Below are 17,179 nucleotides of genomic sequence, written 5' to 3'. Positions count from 1 at the left end.
CATAGGCTTCTTTAGATTGCATAATAATGTATTATTATCGCTAGCCGTGTCCTCAGAGCATGTGCAGACCAGCTGGCTGGAGTGTTTCCAGACATATTCAATCTCTCCTTTCCCAGTCTGCTGTCCCCACTTGCTTCAAGATGTCCACCATTGTCCCTTTACCCAAGAAAGCAAAGGTAACTGAACTAAATGACTCACTTCTGTCATCATGAAGTGCTTTGAGAGGCTAGGTAGCGATCATATCACCTCCACATTACCTGATACTCTAGACCCACTTCAATTTGCAAACCACCCCAATAGATCCAGACAATACAATTGCAGTCACACTGCCCTATCTCATCTGGACAAGAGTAGTCCCCGTGAATAGTCCCTGCGAATAACATTGAATAGTCCCTGTGTTATGCAACTGTTCAGAGAAGTCAGGAACCAATACACACAGTCAGACAGGAAAGCAAAGGCTTGCTTTTTCAAAGAGAAATTTGCATCCTGTAGCTCTAACTCCAAAACGTTTTGGGACACTGTAAAGTCAATGGAGAACAAGAGCACCTCCTCCCAGCTGCCCACTGCTCTGAGGCTAGGTAACACAGTCACCACCGATAAATCCATGATAATCTAACATTTCAATAAGCATTTCTCTACGGCTGGCCATGCTTTCCTCCTGGTTACCCCAGCCAACAGCTCCGTCCCCCCTGCAGCTACTTGCCCGAGCATCCCCAGCTTCTCCTTCACCCAAATCCAGATTGCAGATGTTCTGAAAGAGCTGAAAAACCTGGACCCTGAGCTAGACAATCTGGACCCTCTATTTCTAAAACTATCCGCCGCCATTGTTGCAACCCCTATTACCAGTCTGTTAAACCTCTCTTTCGTATCGTCCGGGATCCCTAAAGATTGGAAAGCTGCCGCGGACATCCCCCTCTTCAAAGGGGGTGACACTCTAGACTCAAACTGTTATAGACCTGTATCCATCCTGCCCTGCCTATCTAAAGACTTCGAAAGCCAAGTTAATAAACAGATTACTGACCATTTCGAATCCCACCGTACCTTCTCCACTGTGCAATCCGGTTTCCGAGCTGGTCACGGGTGCACCTCAGCCACGCTCAAGGTCCTAAACGATATCTTAACCGCCATCGATAAGAAACATTACTGTGCAGCCGTATTCATTGATCTGGCCAAGGCTTTCGACTCTGTCAATCACCACATCCTCATCGGCAGACTCGACACCCTTGGTTTCTCAAATGATTGCCTCGCCTGGTTCACCAACTACCTCTCTGACAGAGTTCAGTGTGTCAAATCGGAGGGTCTGCTGTCCGGACCTCTGGCAGTCTCTATGGGGGTGCCACAGGGTTCAATTATTGGACCGACTCTCTTCTCTGTATACATCAATGATGTCGCTCTTGCTGCTGGTGAGTCTCTTATCCACCTCTACGCAGACGACACCATTCTGTATACTTCTGGCCCTTCTTTGGACAGTGTGTTAACAACCCTCCAGGCAAGCTTCAAAGCCATACAACTCTCCTTCCGTGGCCTCCAATTGCTCTTAAAGACAAGTAAAACTAAATGCATGCTCTTCAACCGATCGCTGCCTGCACGTGCCCGCCTGTCCAACATCACTACTCTGGACGGCTCTGACTTAGAATACATGGACAACTACAAATACCTAGGTGTCTGGTTAGACTGTACACTCTCCTTCCAGACCCACATCAAACATCTCCAATCCAAAGTTAAATCTAGAATTGGCTTCCTATTTCGCAACAAAGCATCCTTCACTCATGCTGCCAAACATACCCTTGTAAAACTGACCATCCTACCAATCCTCGACTTCGGCGATGTCATTTACAAAATAGCCTCCAATACCCTACTCAACAAATTGGATGCAGTCTATCACAGTGCAATCCGTTTTGTCACCAAAGCCCCATATACTACCCACCATTGCGACCTGTACTCTCTCGTTGGCTGGCCCTCGCTTCATACTCGTCGCCAAACCCACTGGCTCCATGTCATCTACAAGTCCCTGCTAGGTAAAGTCCCCCCTTATCTCAGCTCGCTGGTCACCATAGCATCACCCACCTGTAGCACGTGCTCCAGCAGGTATATCTCTCTGGTCACCCCCAAAACCAATTATTTCTTTGGCCGCCTCTCCTTCCAGTTCTCTGCTGCCAATGACTGGAACGAACTACAAAAATCTCTGAAACTGGAAACACTTATCGCCCTCACTAGCTTTAAACACCAACTGTCAGAGCAGCTCACAGATTACTGCACCTGTACATAGCCCACCTATAATTTAGCCCAAACAACTACCTCTTTCCCTACTGTATTTATTTTATTTATTTATTTTGCTCCTTTGTACCCCATTATTTTTCTTCCACTGCAAATATACCATTCCAGTGTTTTACTTGCTATATTGTATTTACTTTGCCACCATGTCCTTTTTTGCCTTTACCTCCCTTATCTCACCTCATTTGCTCACATCGTATATAGACTTGTTTATACTGTATTATTGACTGTATGTTTGTTTTACTCCATGTGTAACTCTGTGTCGTTGTATGTGTCGAACTGCTTTGCTTTATCTTGGCCAGGTCGCAATTGTAAATGAGAACTTGTTCTCAACTTGCCTACCTGGTTAAATAAAGGTGAAATAAAATAAATAAATAAACATTGAAGAATCTCAAATATAAAATATATTTTTTTGACTGGTACTCTATATATATGACCAATTATGAATGTTTAGCTGCTTGTTCAGTTTCGATTTATTTTACTGTTTTAATACGTTAAATAAATCGACTTTCCGCTAGTTTTGTATCCGTATTGTATTATTTATGAAGAAGCAATGTGTAGACCCATCGCTGTGATTTGCTGTGCTTTTTGACCCTCCGTAGGTCCCGTAGGTAGATCTCGTTGAAGATGACATTCAAAATAGGTACCGTGTAGCTCATTTGATCTAAAAGCTACATATTACCTAGAGTTGCAGATGGCGATGTTATGTGTAAACTCTAGATAGATTATTGTTGTCATTTGTTATCGATTTAATTAGCTAGTCGGTTTATTGACGGTGATTTCGTTAACTAGCAATAGTAGCTAACATTAGCTTGCAGGCTACAGCTGGTCTGACGCAGGGTTTTCTGGGTGCACGTTTTGGTTTTTGCCCTAGCTCTTCACAGCTGATTCAAATAATCAAAGATTGAAGATGGGTTGGTTATTTGAATCAGCTTTGTAGTGCTAGGGTAAAAAAAACTAAACGGTGCCCAGGACAGAGTTTGGGATACCCTGCTTTAACGAAACGAGATCAGGGCTACACTGGCTGTCTCACTACGAAATAACTACGGTCTTATGCTCTGAGATTACATTTGATTATTTTGCAATGTTAACTACATTGACCAAATTTCAAAGCCGAAGATGGTTTGTCCAAGAGATAAGTCGACTATTTGCACAAGTTTGCGTTAGGCACGAGTTCATTGGCAGCTTGTTGCTAGGGCTCAAAAGCAACTTGGCAGCACAGAGGAAAACTGGAATCATGAATGTCAGCACGTCCTGTGCATTGTGCGCCAAACCTCGAATTTCTAAAAAGAAAGAACTTTCAGAAAAGAAACTGGTATGTCATGATATACTAGGCAGATGGCTATCTCATATCCTCTGTCCTCATCACACTAGCCAAGCACACGTTGGTTTGTTTATATTTGCAATACCCAAGTTAGCTAGTTTGTTTAGATTGCTTGTTTTCTTGGTCTTCTGCTCTATCATGCACTCACACATGGATAAGTAGATATTGATGACACTATTAGTTAAGATGAAACATTGGTGCTATGCCAGTCCAGTGTGATATGAGTTTAGACCAATGACTTGTGTATATAGACTGCAGGTGGCTAGTTAACGAAGCTTATGTTAATGTTCACTTTGGGTCTCTCTCTGTTGCTCAGACTCGCCACTTTGTGGACCACCGCAATGTTAAGCTACTGGCTGGAGCAGGTGGAAAAGGGGCCTGCACCTTCCACAGTGAGCCTCGGAAAGAGTGGGGTGGACCAGACGGAGGGAATGGAGGAGATGGTGGGAACATAATCATCAAAGGTGTGTCAGACACACCGTCACACTCAAGTGTTGCACTGTTCCCAAACATAATTGTTTATTAGATGTTGACCGATTTATGATTTGGATAAAGTAATCCTTCTCACCCCCCTTAAAAGACTTAGATGCACTATTGTAAAGTGGCTGTTCCACTGGATGTCATAAGGTGAAAGCACCAATTTGTATGTCGCTCTGGATAAGAGCGTCTGCTAAATGACCTAAATGTAATGTAAATGTAAATTATTTTTTTTCAACGCCAATACCGATTATTGGAGGACCAAAAAAAGCAGATACCGATTAATCGGCCAATTTTTTTATTATTTATAAAAAACATTTTTATTTGTAATAATGACAATTACAACAATACTGAATGAACATTTATTTTAACTTAATATAATATATTGCTAAAAATCAATTTACCCTCAAATAAATAATGAAACATGTTCAATTTGGTTTACATAATGCAAAAACAAAGTGTTGGAGAAGTAAAAGTGCAATATGTGCCATGTAAAGAAGCTAACGTTTGAGTTCCTTTAAAAAAAATTTTTTTTACCTTTATTTAACCAGGCAAGTCAGTTAAGAACAAATTCTTATTTTCAATGACGGCCTAGGAACAGTGGGTTAACTGCCTGTTCAGGGGCAGAACGACATATTTGTACCTTGTCAGCTCGGGGGTTTGAACTTGCAACTTTCCGGTTACTAGTCCAACGCTCTAACCACTAGGCTACCCTGCCGCCCCTTGCTCAGAACATGAGAACATATGAAAGTTGGTGGTTCCTTTTAACATGAGACTTCAATATTCCAAGGTAAGAGGTTTTAGGTTGTAGTTAATATAGTATTTATAGGACTATTTCTCTATACCATTTGTATTTCATATACCGTTGACTGGATGTTCTTATAGGCATTATAGTATTGCCAGTGTAACAGTATAGCTTCCGTCCCTGTCCTCGCCGCTACCTGGGCTCGAACCAGGATCACATCGACCACAGCCACACTCGAAGCAGCGTTACCCATCGCTCCACAAAAGCCGCGGCCCTTGCAGAGCAAGGGGAATAACTACTCCAAGTCTCAGAGCGAGTGACGTTTGAAACGTTATTAGCGCTAACTAGCTAGCCATTTCACATCGGTTACACCAGCCATTAGGCTGATAGGCTTGAAGAGCTGCTGGAAAATTAATGAATGCTTACGAGCCTGCTGCTGCCTACCATCGCTCAGACTGCTCTATCAAATCATAGACTTAGTTATAACATAACACACAGAAATACGAGCCTTTGGTCATTAATATGGTCGAATCCGGAAACTATCATCGAAAACAAAACGTTTATTATTTCAGTGAAATACGGAACCGTTCGGTATTTTATCTAACGGGTGGCATCCCTAAGTCTAAATATTCTTGTTACATTGCACAACCTTCAATGTTATGTCATAATTACGTAAAATTCTGGCAAATTAGTTCGCAATGAGCCAGGCTGCCCAAACTGTTGCATATACCCTGACTCCCTGTGCAATGAACGCAAGAGAAGTGACACAATTTCACCTGGTTAATATTGCCTGCTAACCTTGATTTCTTTTAGCTAAATATGCAGGTTTAAAAATATACTTCTGTGTGTATTGATTTTAAGGAAGGCATTGGTGTTTATGGTTAGGTACAGTCATCCCCCAGCTTTGCATCGATTATATGCAACGCAGGACACGCTAGATAAACTAGTAATATCATCAACCATGTGTAGTTATCACTTGATTATGATTGTTTTTTATGAGAAGTTTAAATGCTAGCTAGCAACTTACCTTGGCTTCTACTGCATTCGCGTAACAGGCAGTCTCCTTGTGGAGTGCAACGAGAGGCAGGTGGTTATAGCGTTGGAATAGTTAACTGTAAGGTTGCAAGATTGGATCCCCCGAGCTGACAAGGTGAAAATTTGTCGTTCTGCCCCTGAACAAGGCAGTTACCCCACCGTTCCTAGGCTGTCATTGAAATTAAGAATGTGTTCTTAACTGACTTGCCTAGTTAAATAAAGGTATAAAAAATGGGCAAAATCGACGCCCAAAAATACCGATTTCCGATTGTTATGAAAACTTGAAATCGGCCCCAATTAATCGGTCGACCTCTACTGTTTATACATTGTTTATAATCTCGTTACAATGTGTTGGTCTTCTGAGGTGCTCTCGTTTGGCTATTCAGATCAATATTTTGATCATCAGGAGATCCACAATAGGCTTACAATTTCACAAGGATATAATCAGGCCGGATATTTTTTTAATTTGTAGGGATATTTTAACCAGGGCATTGGAGACGGTTTTCATATGTGTACTTCAAGTCCTATTTCCGAATATCTGTGATTTGCGTGCCTCCAGTCGACCTGCAGGTGAAATCCCTGGCGCAGGTCGCCCCCGTTTACAAAGGATACAACGGCGATTCAGGAGGCAGTAAGAACTGCTACGGACGCAACGCCAGCACAACCTACATCGCTGTGAGTTAGTTCCCATGACTACAGCTGGGGTGTTGCTTTTAATTAGGGGTTCTTTATATTATTATTATTTTTTTAAACTTTTGTTTAGCCATGTAATTGCCACAAATACCAGATACTAAAATGCTGACTGTAAAATAGTGTAACTGAATATTGTTTGGTATTTTGTGATGGTGCAGGTGCCAGTGGGCACGGTGGTGAAGGAGCAAGGGAAGACTGTGTCAGACCTCTCCCAGCACAACCAGGAGTATGTGGCTGTGTTTGGGGGGGCAGGGGGAAAGGGAAACCGCTTCTTCCTGTCCAATGAGAACCGCGCCCCCATGACGGCCACCATGGGTGAGAGGGGACAGGAGAGGGTCCTCCAGCTGGAGCTGCGCACCATGGCCCACGCCGGACTGGTGAGACACGGAAGAGGGACTCACTCCACTGACTAGGCCTATCTTATTAATTGGGCTGGTTAAAATAATATTGTAGAAATATAAATGGTATGTACTCTATCCCCAAAAATGTATAACATTTTCTTGATTTACCTGTTGGTGTGTGTCTTCCACTCCAGGTTGGGTTTCCCAATGCAGGGAAGTCTTCCCTTCTAAGGGCCATATCCAATGCCAGGCCTGCTGTGGCTGCCTACCCCTTTACCACCCTTAACCCCCATGTGGGTATTGTCAACTACAGGGACCATGAGCAAGTGGCAGGTAAAGGAGTTTTTGATTTTAGTGTTGTATATTGTTGGGCACAAAGGTTGGTGTTGTAGTTTACTGTCCCCATCCTCTTGTCTAGTGGCTGATATTCCTGGTATCATCTGTGGGGCCCATCTGAACCGAGGCCTAGGGATCTCCTTCCTGCGCCATATTGAGCGCTGTCGCTTCCTTCTCTTTGTCCTGGACCTGTCCTCCCCAGAACCCTGGACTCAGCTCCAACAACTGCGCTATGAGCTGGACCAGTATGAGCCCGGCCTCACCCACCGGCCCCACGCTATCGTGGCCAACAAAATGGACCTGCCTGGGGCTCGGGGAAACCTTGAGGCCCTCCGGGGCCACGTGGCCCACAGGGTGATCCCTGTGTCTGCCCTCACAGGCCAGAACACAGAGGAGCTGATCCTGCACCTCAGGGAGTTATATGATGGCTATCTACAGACCCATGGACAGGGCAGTGGGCAGGACATGCCCACCAGGTGGTAGGTCTGCCCTGGAAAAGGACTGAAAGACTTCCATGCCTTTTCCTCACTGCGTCTCACCTGCTAAGTGTATTTTGATTTTGTTTAAATTATAGAACTAAATAAATACACTGCTCAAAAAAATAAAGGGAACACTAAAATAACACATCCTAGATCTGAATGAATGAAAGTCTTATTAAATACTTTTTTCTTTACGTAGTTCAATGTGCTGACAACAAAATCACACAAATTATCAATGGAAATCAAATTTATCAACCCATGGCGGTCTGGATTTGGGAGTCACACTCAAAATGAATGTGGAAAACCACACTACAGGCTGATCCAACTTTGATGTAATGTCCTTAAAACAAGTCAAACTGAGACTCAGTAGTGTGTGTGGCCTCCACGTGCCTGTATGACCTCCCTACAACGCCTGGGCATTCTCCTGATGAGGTGGCGGATGGTCTCCTGAGGGATCTCCTCCCAGACCTGGACTAAAGCATCCGCCAACTCAGTCTGTGGACAGTCTGTGGTGCAACGTGGTGTTGGTGGATAGAGCAAGATGATGTTCCAGATGTGCTCAATTGGATTCAGGTCTGGGGAACGGGCGGACCAGTCCATAGCATCAATGCCTTCCTCTTGCAGGACCTGCTGACACACTCCACCCACATGAGGTCTAGCATTGTCTTGCATTAGGAGGAACCCAGGGCCAACCGCACCAGCATATGGTCTCACAAGGGGTCTGAGGATCTCATCTCAGTACCTAATGGCAGTCAGGCTACCTCTGGCAGGCTCATGGAGGGCTGTGCGGCCCCCCAAAGAAATGCCACCCCACACCATGACTGACCCACCGCCAAACCGGTCATGCTGGAGGATGTTGCAGAACGTTCTCCGCGGCGTCTCCAGACTCTGTCACATCTGTCACATATGCTCAGTGTGAACCTGCTTTCATCTGTGAAGAGCACAGGACGCCAGTGGCGAATTTGCCAATCTTGGTGTTCTCTGGCAAATGCCAAACGTCCTGCACGGTGTTGGGCTGTAAGCACAACCCCCACCTGTGGACGTCGGGCCCTCATGGAGTCTGTTTCTGACTGTTTAAGGAGACACATGCACATTTGTGGCCTGCTGGAGGTAATTTTGCAGGGCTCTGGCAGTGCTCCTTGCACAAAGGCGGAGGTAGCGGTCCTGCTGCTGGGTTGTTGCCCTTCTACGGCCTCCTCCACGTCTCCTGATGTACTGGCCTGTCTCCTGGTAGTGCCTCCATGCTCTGGACACTACTCTGACAGACACAGCAAACCTTCTTGCCACATCTTGCATTGATGTGCCATCCTGGATGAGCTGCACTACCTGAGCCACTTGTGTGGGTTGTAGACTCCGTCTCATGCTACTACTAGAGTAAAAGCACCGCCAGCATTCAAAAGTGACCAAAACATCAGCCAGGAAGCATAGGAACTGAGAAGTGGTCTGTGGTCACCAACTGCAGAACCACTCCTTTTATTGGGGGTGTCTTGCTTAATTGCCTATAATTTACACCTGTTGTCTATTCCATTTGCACAACAGCATGTGAAATGTATTGTCAATCAGTGTTGCTTCCTAAGTGGACAATTTGATTTCACAGAAGTGTGATTGACTTGAAGTTACATTGTGTTGTTTAAGTGTTCCCTTTATTTTTTTTGAGCAGTGTATTTATTCAACTGAAAATGGAATTGATTTAATAAATGCGTTTCAGTAAATCTGATTACTCATTGTTTTATTTACACAAGTACTGAGATCTGTGTACAAGGGTCAGTACTGATGACATCAGATAGTTATTGTGATGTCATATGTACTTGTGTTTTCCCTTATATCAACATCACACATTTTACCCCTTGGATGTCTAGAAACACACTTCATCAAAAATGCAAGTACTGGTACATCTTAGACATCTGGATTATTTTAACTACGCTGATAAAAAAATAACGCAACAGGTTTCCTTATATGAACTGTAGCTCATTAAAATCTTAAATTGTTGCATGTTGCGTTTTATATATTTGTTCAGTATAATGACAGGAATTCTCATTGATGCATCTGTCACCTTCGCTGAAGGATTTTTCTGTGTTTCTTGGTTGAAAAACAAAACCGCAGTGAGTTTCTGCTGACCTTTGACCTCTTGAGAGCAAACGAGATCAGGTATGGGCTGGCACACCATGGCTAGGTTTCATTCTAGAAAACTGATCCCTCTGTCCTTGTTATATGGCAGAAACTAGGTGGAGCTAATGTATGTAAGGGGGAAACCATTCGAGAATAGAAGGGGATAAAATAAAATGTAGAGCTTGTGTTGTGGATGGGGTTGGGTCTAGTCATGTGACAAACAAAACAACATCCAATTTAAACTTGAGTGGGTGTGCAAGCAGGTTAGCAGGAAATAGCTAGGCTTTAACAGAGCTCTGTTGATGGTTTCTCACAGATTTTTTCACTTTGGAACCTTTCAGATGTGTCTACTTCTTCTACTCCACTTAGAAACACAATCATCAGCCTACACTCAGACCAGTCAGAGTCAAATAAAAATGGACAAAGACAGTTATACACTAATTCCGCGTTCGTGCTATAAGAATTATCGGAAGCTCAAAGTTCCCTGTGGGAAATTTCGCTTGATAGACACACCAAATCGTAATTACAAGTGGGAAACAGAAAATTGTGTTTGCCAAGTTGTGACTTTTCACTCACTGACCTTTTACCTTTTCAACCAAAGGATGACAATCAGTTTATTACAATACATATTGACCTTATCAATATGTATAATGTAGCTAATTTGACCATATGTTAAAACAAGCTAGCTAATAACTGGGAACTCGGAAAGAAATGTGGTCAAATCATGACATCAGTGATCTTTAGGTCAGAAAGTCGGAACTAGTTTCCGATTTAGAATTCCGTGTTGGATGACCGTTCAAAACGATTTATCCTAATCGGATATCGTTTTCCTCCTAGTTCCCAGTTGTCGTGAACACGCTATAGCCGGAGATTTACCAGTTCCTAGTTGTTTTGAACGCGGCATTACAGAGACTCACCAACCAATCGAATAAGAGAAAGGAGGCCTAATCAGCCGATCGGATAAAGAGTGAAATGTAAATTAGCCAATGAGAGTTAGACAGAGCAGCTGGATATAATTTAGACTAGCCAATCACAATAATGCCATAGAGTGGAATCTGCAGTGGAATATGCCGGAACATTGGCAGTGCATCCTGGGTAAGAAAACATTGACAGGTGAATGAGAACAGTCGAGATAGGGAGAGTATCGCGCAGGATGAAAGAAAGAGACCTGGATAGAGAGCCGCTGGGGTGTGTAAAGCTTTCATCCTTGCGACAAATGAGAAATAGAACGACAATTCTAATGGCTTCTGAATGATGTTCGGGGAGTTAATGAGTTTAACACTGGTGCAGTGTAGTGTGTTGAGCATGGCCACTTCTGCAGCAGACCCACGACACCTGCCCTCAGGGCGCTGTTATTGTGGTCTGCATGCTGCTGTTGCGTCACATGTTCATTGTCAACTCGACGGGCCTCCACTACAGCTCAGTTTGTTCTCCCCTGAGGTGAGGTGGAGTGCCTCCTCTCCACACATGTATTTAATGAGGACATTGTTGACCTGTGAAAAGGTCTACTTTTAAGTATTGATTCATTCAGTATCATGTTGTTTATTCCATTTGGTTCTGCATTTGAAGTGTCTTTCTCTCCCACAGACCAGCATGCGAGAGAAATGGACAAAGAGAGTGAGAAGTGGGCCAGAATTCTGTGGGACTACCTTTGTCTGCCCCATTCTCTGGAAAAGGCAAGCCTTCATATCTGATTGTACAGACACATAAGATATGTTTTGACTGGATTTAAAATGAACTGCAATCAGAATTGTAAGCAGTATGATGCTACATCCTTCCCCATTATCTTTTGATTTGATTATATGATATGCTCTTCTGATTTCACCAAAAATAACAACATAATGATCTGTACTCTTTTAAGATGTCATACTCCTAGATTTTCGCTCAGGGTTTTGTAACAATCAATGCTGTCTCCTCTGTTGAATAATCATGTATGTTCTGTCAGTGATGTCATAATTTGAAATGCCATGATGTCCTCTGTTGAAGTGCCATAATCCTGTCATAGTGATGTCATAAGTTATGTATCTGAAATTGCATCATAATCCTGTCTGATCTCAGAGTGATGTCATAATAGGCCTGGGTTGCCATGATGTGCGTGTGGCGGAGAGGTCAGCCGCTCTCTTCCTGGAAGGGTGGGCTCCTTGGCTGCTCTTCACTGGTTATCAAGGCAACCAGACTGCAGGTCAGCAAGACTGAGCATCATTCTCTCTTTCTGTCCCTCTTTCTGCTAATGCAAGAAAGCACAAAGGCACGCACACATTCCATTTTTCTACACAATGTCTCTGTCTGATGTGTGTCTTGTGTGGTCCAGGTGTGTGGTCGAGGCCAGAGGCTGACGTGTTCCTGGATGTGGCTCTGAGGATGGGAGTGCCCAGGGTGAACATACTGCTGGAGACAGAGGCCACCAACACTGGAGACAACATCTGCTTCTCATACAGGCTCCTCAAGGAGAGAAACATCCCAGGTGAGACTCTCCTCATTAGACACAATGATGGAGAACCTTTCTTATGAAATGTCTGTTATTGTTGTTGCGTTATTCTACAGCTAGGGGGCAGGACAGCACAACTGAATCACTGGAACACATTTCAGCCAAGCCAATATTTTATTCCTATTACAGGAGGCTGTTGAGGGGAGGACGGCTCATAATAATGGCCTGAATGGCATCAAGCACATGGAAACCATGGAATGGCATCAAGCACATGGAAACCATGGAATGGCATCAAACACATGGAAACCATGGAATGGCATCAAGCACATGGAAACCATGGAATGGCATCAAGCACATGGAAACCATGGAATGGCATCAAGCACATGGAAACCATGGAATGGCATCAAGCACATGGAAACCATGGAATGGCATCAAGCACATGGAAACCATGGAATGGCATCAAGCACATGGAAACCATGGAATGGCATCAAGCACATGGAAACCATGGAATGGCATCAAGCACATGGAAACCATGGAATGGCATCAAGCACATGGAAACCATGTGTTTGATGTATTTGATCCTATTCCACTCCAGCCATTACCATGAGCCCGTCCTCCTCAGTTAAGGTGCCACCAACCTCCTGTGATTCCTATGTACAGTATGCCGATGTGTATTTTGTCATGTACCCATTTGTGGTTGTCTACCCCAGCCAACAGGGTGATCCTGGTCCAGCAGCCCTTTATGGAGCGCAGGGTCTCTGCAACATTCCTGCGCCAGTGGCCTGACCAAGGGGAACACACGCATGTCATCGTTACCTCCCCCCAGATGGGCATCTCTGCCTACCCCCATCCCACTGTGGGCACTGCCACGGACCTCATCACATACATGCTAGGTATGTACTCTGTCCATAATCCCAGGACTTGTGTGTTGTCTTAAAGCATTTAGACCATGTAAAATAAATATGTATATGGTAAGCCCACCTGTCATCTTTCTAGTGCAGGAATGTATGAAGGATTTCAGAATAAAATATTGTTGTGTGAAAGACGTGTAGAAACAACAGACCAGAGTATGATGCTGTGAGTAAGGTGTAAACGTGTGTTCCAGGTGTTCTAGAGAGGATCCGTGACTACCCACAGAAAGGTTTCCAGGTGGAACAGGAGATCACACCCAGTGCTCTCTCTGCCTACCACTGGTTCCTGCAGGCTGGCTACATTCCCAAGTGAATACACAACACACACACACTTGTGCTTAAGTTTCGCTATGGACATGTTGATGCTGCAGATGGTTGGGAATTTAACATTAAATTTCAGTACATTCATATTTTGCGAAGATGGTTGTTTCATTGATACCGTGACTTGAGGCGTATGAAAATATGCCACAGAACTCAATTTGTGCTTACCCTTATTTACATACCATATAGATATACATTAAAAGACAACCTCAAAATATACACCCAAATAAAACAACTGGACTTAAGCCCAAGTGTTTAATTGATAATAATCTTAAACATGACCATCATGTATAACATCATTAGACTACTTTTGTCTTGCCATATGTGGGTAAGAGATGGTATGTTAAAAGAATGACCTCTTTCTCTCTCATTCACCATTATAGCACTATTTCATTGCAGCCATCACATTTGTAAAATCAGAGCTAAAAAGTAATTGACATTCAAGTATTTTCCACTCCAAGTTGCTCACTTCCCTGGTCTGTTCTCAGTGCCGAAATCCTTTTGTTTTCTGCTGGCTGGTAAAACCTGACCAGTGTACAATAGAGTAGAATGTAGAATGCCTGATATGTACAACCAGGCTCCCTACGGCACAGCTGTACATAGCTACTGCCCTGCCATGTAAGATCCATTGGTAAATTGCATTTATTTTCCTTCCAGCACTGAGTTCCGTCTTGGTCTTTGTACCGGTCATTGATCTCCATAGTCCTGTGTATTTTATGCTTTAAAAAAAGTAAGTCTAACATTGCTTGTTGTTATCCAGATTTTCCAAGAGCAGGTTTGCTGTTCTACCTCATTTTTAAGCATGAGTGATCCAGTTCAATTTATAATCCATGAAAGCAGCCAGTACCTAGCCTGTTATGCCCATGCTAACTAGTCAGTCCTGGCAGAGCCTCTTGCCCAAGAGGGTGAGGGAGAGGTGGGCTTAGGATGCGCTGGGGTATGGGGTGTTGCAAATGGAGGCCAGCGTGTTGAACCTGGCGCCCATGTAGAGTAGTTTATCCTGGTCGAAGGGGGTCTCTGATGGCAATAGCACCCAGCTGGAGGTCGGTCTCTAGGTCCCCCTCTAGCGTAGGGGTGGGGGGCATAGTCCCCCAGCTCCTCTCCGGGAATCTGCAGAATTAACATCCTCTGGAGAAGGAAGGAGGGAGGGATAGAGGGATTGGAGGTCACAAAGGTTAATGAAGGGATAGAGTTCACCAGAGATTTAAAAAATAAACATTCGAAACAGTTTTTTTTTTTGTCAAGTCATGATTGTTTATGACTGTTGCACATTGTTACATGATTGAGTAGAGTCACCAAGGGCCTGGTGTTATTGAGAATAATTTTCTCCCCATGAGGAGTATCTTGTTTTTGTCATTGATCTGCTCATCGTTGACCCCTGAGTGATCAGAAACATACTCTACACACACAACCAATGCAATGCAACATTAATCAAGTCAAATACTTTTTCTGAGAGTTTCACAAGTTTAATTGAAATTTTAGATCTTGAAATACCTGTCCATAACCATTGGAGTGTAATTTTAGATCTTGAAATACCTGTCCATAACCATTGGAGTGTAATTTTGTGGGCGCACTCTGAAACCAAATTCAAAATGTTGCTGTAGTTCAGTGCCACTGAAAATGTAATTGACAGGTCAAAAGTGGACGAAGGTAGTAGATTTATTAGACTTATAGAGCCTACCTTGCGCAGAGAGATTCCTTGTTGAAACTGTTCCCGTTGCTCTTGGTATGAGGAAAAATACCCTGAATATCCTGAACATACCGGTGCTCGCATACTGGTGGACCTCTGTACAGCCTGGGGAAAGAGTATCATATTTACTTTGCATGGATCAACAATTTTCCATTTGCCAAATATGCCCAGTGTGAACCAAAACAGTACTGATGAATGGTGATTAAATATGGCTGGTTTCTGAACCGGCATCTTGATTGGTAGAAAAGCAGCTTTTGTTCCCAGCAGACTGTCCACTTTGAGTGTGATACATGTAGGCACCTATGATCAAAATAGCATATTGTGTGATGGGAAAAAAGCAATGACCAGAGATTAATGTGATGGTAATGTTGTCTGTTGTTACCTTGCAATCAGTTCCTGGGATCTCAATGTTAGATTTGATCTGACGTTCTTCAGAGTTTTCATCTGTAGGGATCAGCTTCAGTTCTCTTTTACTGGTCAACAGGAGGGACAACAGTAGAAAACCTAGGAGGAACTCACACTTGAATAAATACAAATCTCCACACACACTGAAGTTCGAACGAACTATACCAAATCAACACTAGGTGGGGATGTAGGCTAGTATATCTTTCTCAAGTGTAAGATTCACATCAATGGTGAAGTTTCCCCTAGGCACAGATCTAGGATCAGCTTCCCAATCCTAACCTTAACCATTAGTGGGGAAAATGCAAAACTGGCCCACAATTAACATCTAGGGGAATCTTCACCCTACTCCTAAGATTGACTTACTTTGCAGTAGCAGCGTGACACCGATGACAATCCCTACAGCCCTCGCTCCAATCTTGGTTCCAGAGGCCCTGCCGAGACTGCAGCTGGCCACCAGAGCAGGCATACACGGTGACGGACAGGTTGTGGAGGGCTCCCTGACCCTGCTGGTCCAACACCATGAGCAGAAGGTCGTAGTGACCTGCGTACCCTGGGTTCTCCTTCACCAGGTTCACTGTATCCTGGAGGGATGTGTAGTAAGAAAGAGAGTCATTAACAGCATTAGTTTAGCTAGTTTATGACTGCATGAAGTGTAGACTAATAGCATGAGACTTGGGCCTACTTGGTGTGTGAAACCTACAATAGTGATGTGTAAAGGTCAAAGAGACCATATGTAATAATGGATGAGGAATGAGATTCCAGATTGTGTGTACACACTTTAACCTGTTAGTACTCTAGGGGCAGTATTTCATTTTTGAATAAAAAGACGTGCCCGTTTTAAGCGCAATATTTTGTCACGAAAAGATGCTCGAATATGCTTGGAATTGATAGTTTTGGAAAGAAGAGAGTCTTACGTTTCCAGAACTGCAAAGATTTTCACTGTGAGTCCCTTAGAACAAATGCTTCGGGCAAAACCAAGATGTATGACCGACCAGGAAATGAACAGGATTTTTGAGGCTACGTTTTCCATGATCACCTTATATGGCTGTGAATGCGACAGGAATCAACGGACACTTTATCTTGTTTCCCCAAGGTCTCTGCAGCATTGTGACGTATTTGTAGGCATATCATTGGAAGATTGACCATAAGAGACTACAATTGCCAAGTGTCCCGCTTGGTGTCTGCGTGGCATTTGGTGCGCAAAAGTCAGCTCCCAGTGTTTTTCCATTCGAATCAGACAACAAAGCAGGCTTCAAAGACGGTGCTTTCAATGGAGAGAAATATGAGAAACCACCTTCAGGATTGATTCAAACAACGTTTTCCATGTTTCAGTCGATATTATGGAGTTAATTCGGAAAAAAGTTCGACGTGTAGGTGACTGAATTTTCGGTTAGTTTCGGTAGCCAAATGCATAGTAACAAAAGGGAACGATGTGTCCTACACAAGAATCTTTCAGGAAACACTGGACATCTGCTATGTAACTGAGAGTCTCCTCATTGAAACATCTGAAGTTCTTCAAAGGTAAATTATTTTATTTGATTCCTTGGCTGGTTTTTGTGAATATGTTGCGTGCTAAATGCTAACGCTAAATGCTAAGCTAGCTATCACCAC

The 17,179-nt window shown here is 43.6% G+C and overlaps 2 protein-coding genes and 1 long non-coding RNA gene across 5 annotated transcripts; 2 read left to right on the top strand and 1 right to left on the bottom strand.

The window, feature by feature from the left end:
• Window positions 1–2,860: 2,860 nt before the first annotated feature.
• On the top strand, window positions 2,861–9,421 carry mtg2 (mitochondrial ribosome-associated GTPase 2). Its single transcript, XM_029621699.2, has 6 exons — window positions 2,861–3,589; window positions 3,915–4,062; window positions 6,415–6,530; window positions 6,707–6,925; window positions 7,084–7,222; window positions 7,308–9,421. The coding sequence occupies exons 1-6, from the start codon at window positions 3,359–3,361 to the stop codon at window positions 7,706–7,708; spliced, it is 1,254 nt and encodes a 417-aa protein (XP_029477559.1). The 5' UTR covers window positions 2,861–3,358; the 3' UTR covers window positions 7,709–9,421.
• Window positions 9,422–9,783: 362 nt separating this feature from the next.
• LOC115102112 (uncharacterized protein SCO4629-like) lies at window positions 9,784–13,562 on the top strand. Of its 3 annotated transcripts, none has more exons than XM_029621700.2 (6): window positions 9,784–10,908; window positions 11,401–11,489; window positions 11,872–11,995; window positions 12,125–12,277; window positions 12,952–13,134; window positions 13,347–13,562. In XM_029621700.2, exons 1-6 carry the CDS (start codon window positions 10,881–10,883, stop codon window positions 13,463–13,465), a joined length of 696 nt encoding a protein of 231 aa, XP_029477560.1. In that variant the 5' UTR covers window positions 9,784–10,880; the 3' UTR covers window positions 13,466–13,562. The 3 variants fall into 3 exon arrangements, with proteins under 3 accessions (XP_029477560.1, XP_029477562.1, XP_029477563.1); XM_029621702.2 differs by lacking the exon at window positions 9,784–10,908 and adding an exon at window positions 10,915–11,253; XM_029621703.2 differs by lacking the exon at window positions 9,784–10,908 and adding an exon at window positions 10,917–11,001.
• Window positions 13,563–15,029: 1,467 nt separating this feature from the next.
• On the bottom strand, window positions 15,030–16,144 carry LOC115102113 (uncharacterized). Its single transcript, XR_003859407.1, has 3 exons — window positions 15,932–16,144; window positions 15,546–15,667; window positions 15,030–15,268 (listed from the first exon to the last, which is right to left on the bottom strand). It is a non-coding gene; the product is annotated as an uncharacterized LOC115102113 (long non-coding RNA).
• Between the last annotated feature and the right edge of the window lie 1,035 nt (window positions 16,145–17,179).

The sequence above is a fragment of the Oncorhynchus nerka genome, linkage group LG20 (genome assembly GCF_034236695.1).
Source record: "Oncorhynchus nerka isolate Pitt River linkage group LG20, Oner_Uvic_2.0, whole genome shotgun sequence".
NCBI classification, from domain to species: domain Eukaryota; kingdom Metazoa; phylum Chordata; class Actinopteri; order Salmoniformes; family Salmonidae; genus Oncorhynchus; species Oncorhynchus nerka.
Note: the sequence above shows the minus strand (reverse complement) of the source record. Positions and strands in the feature narration are given on the sequence as shown.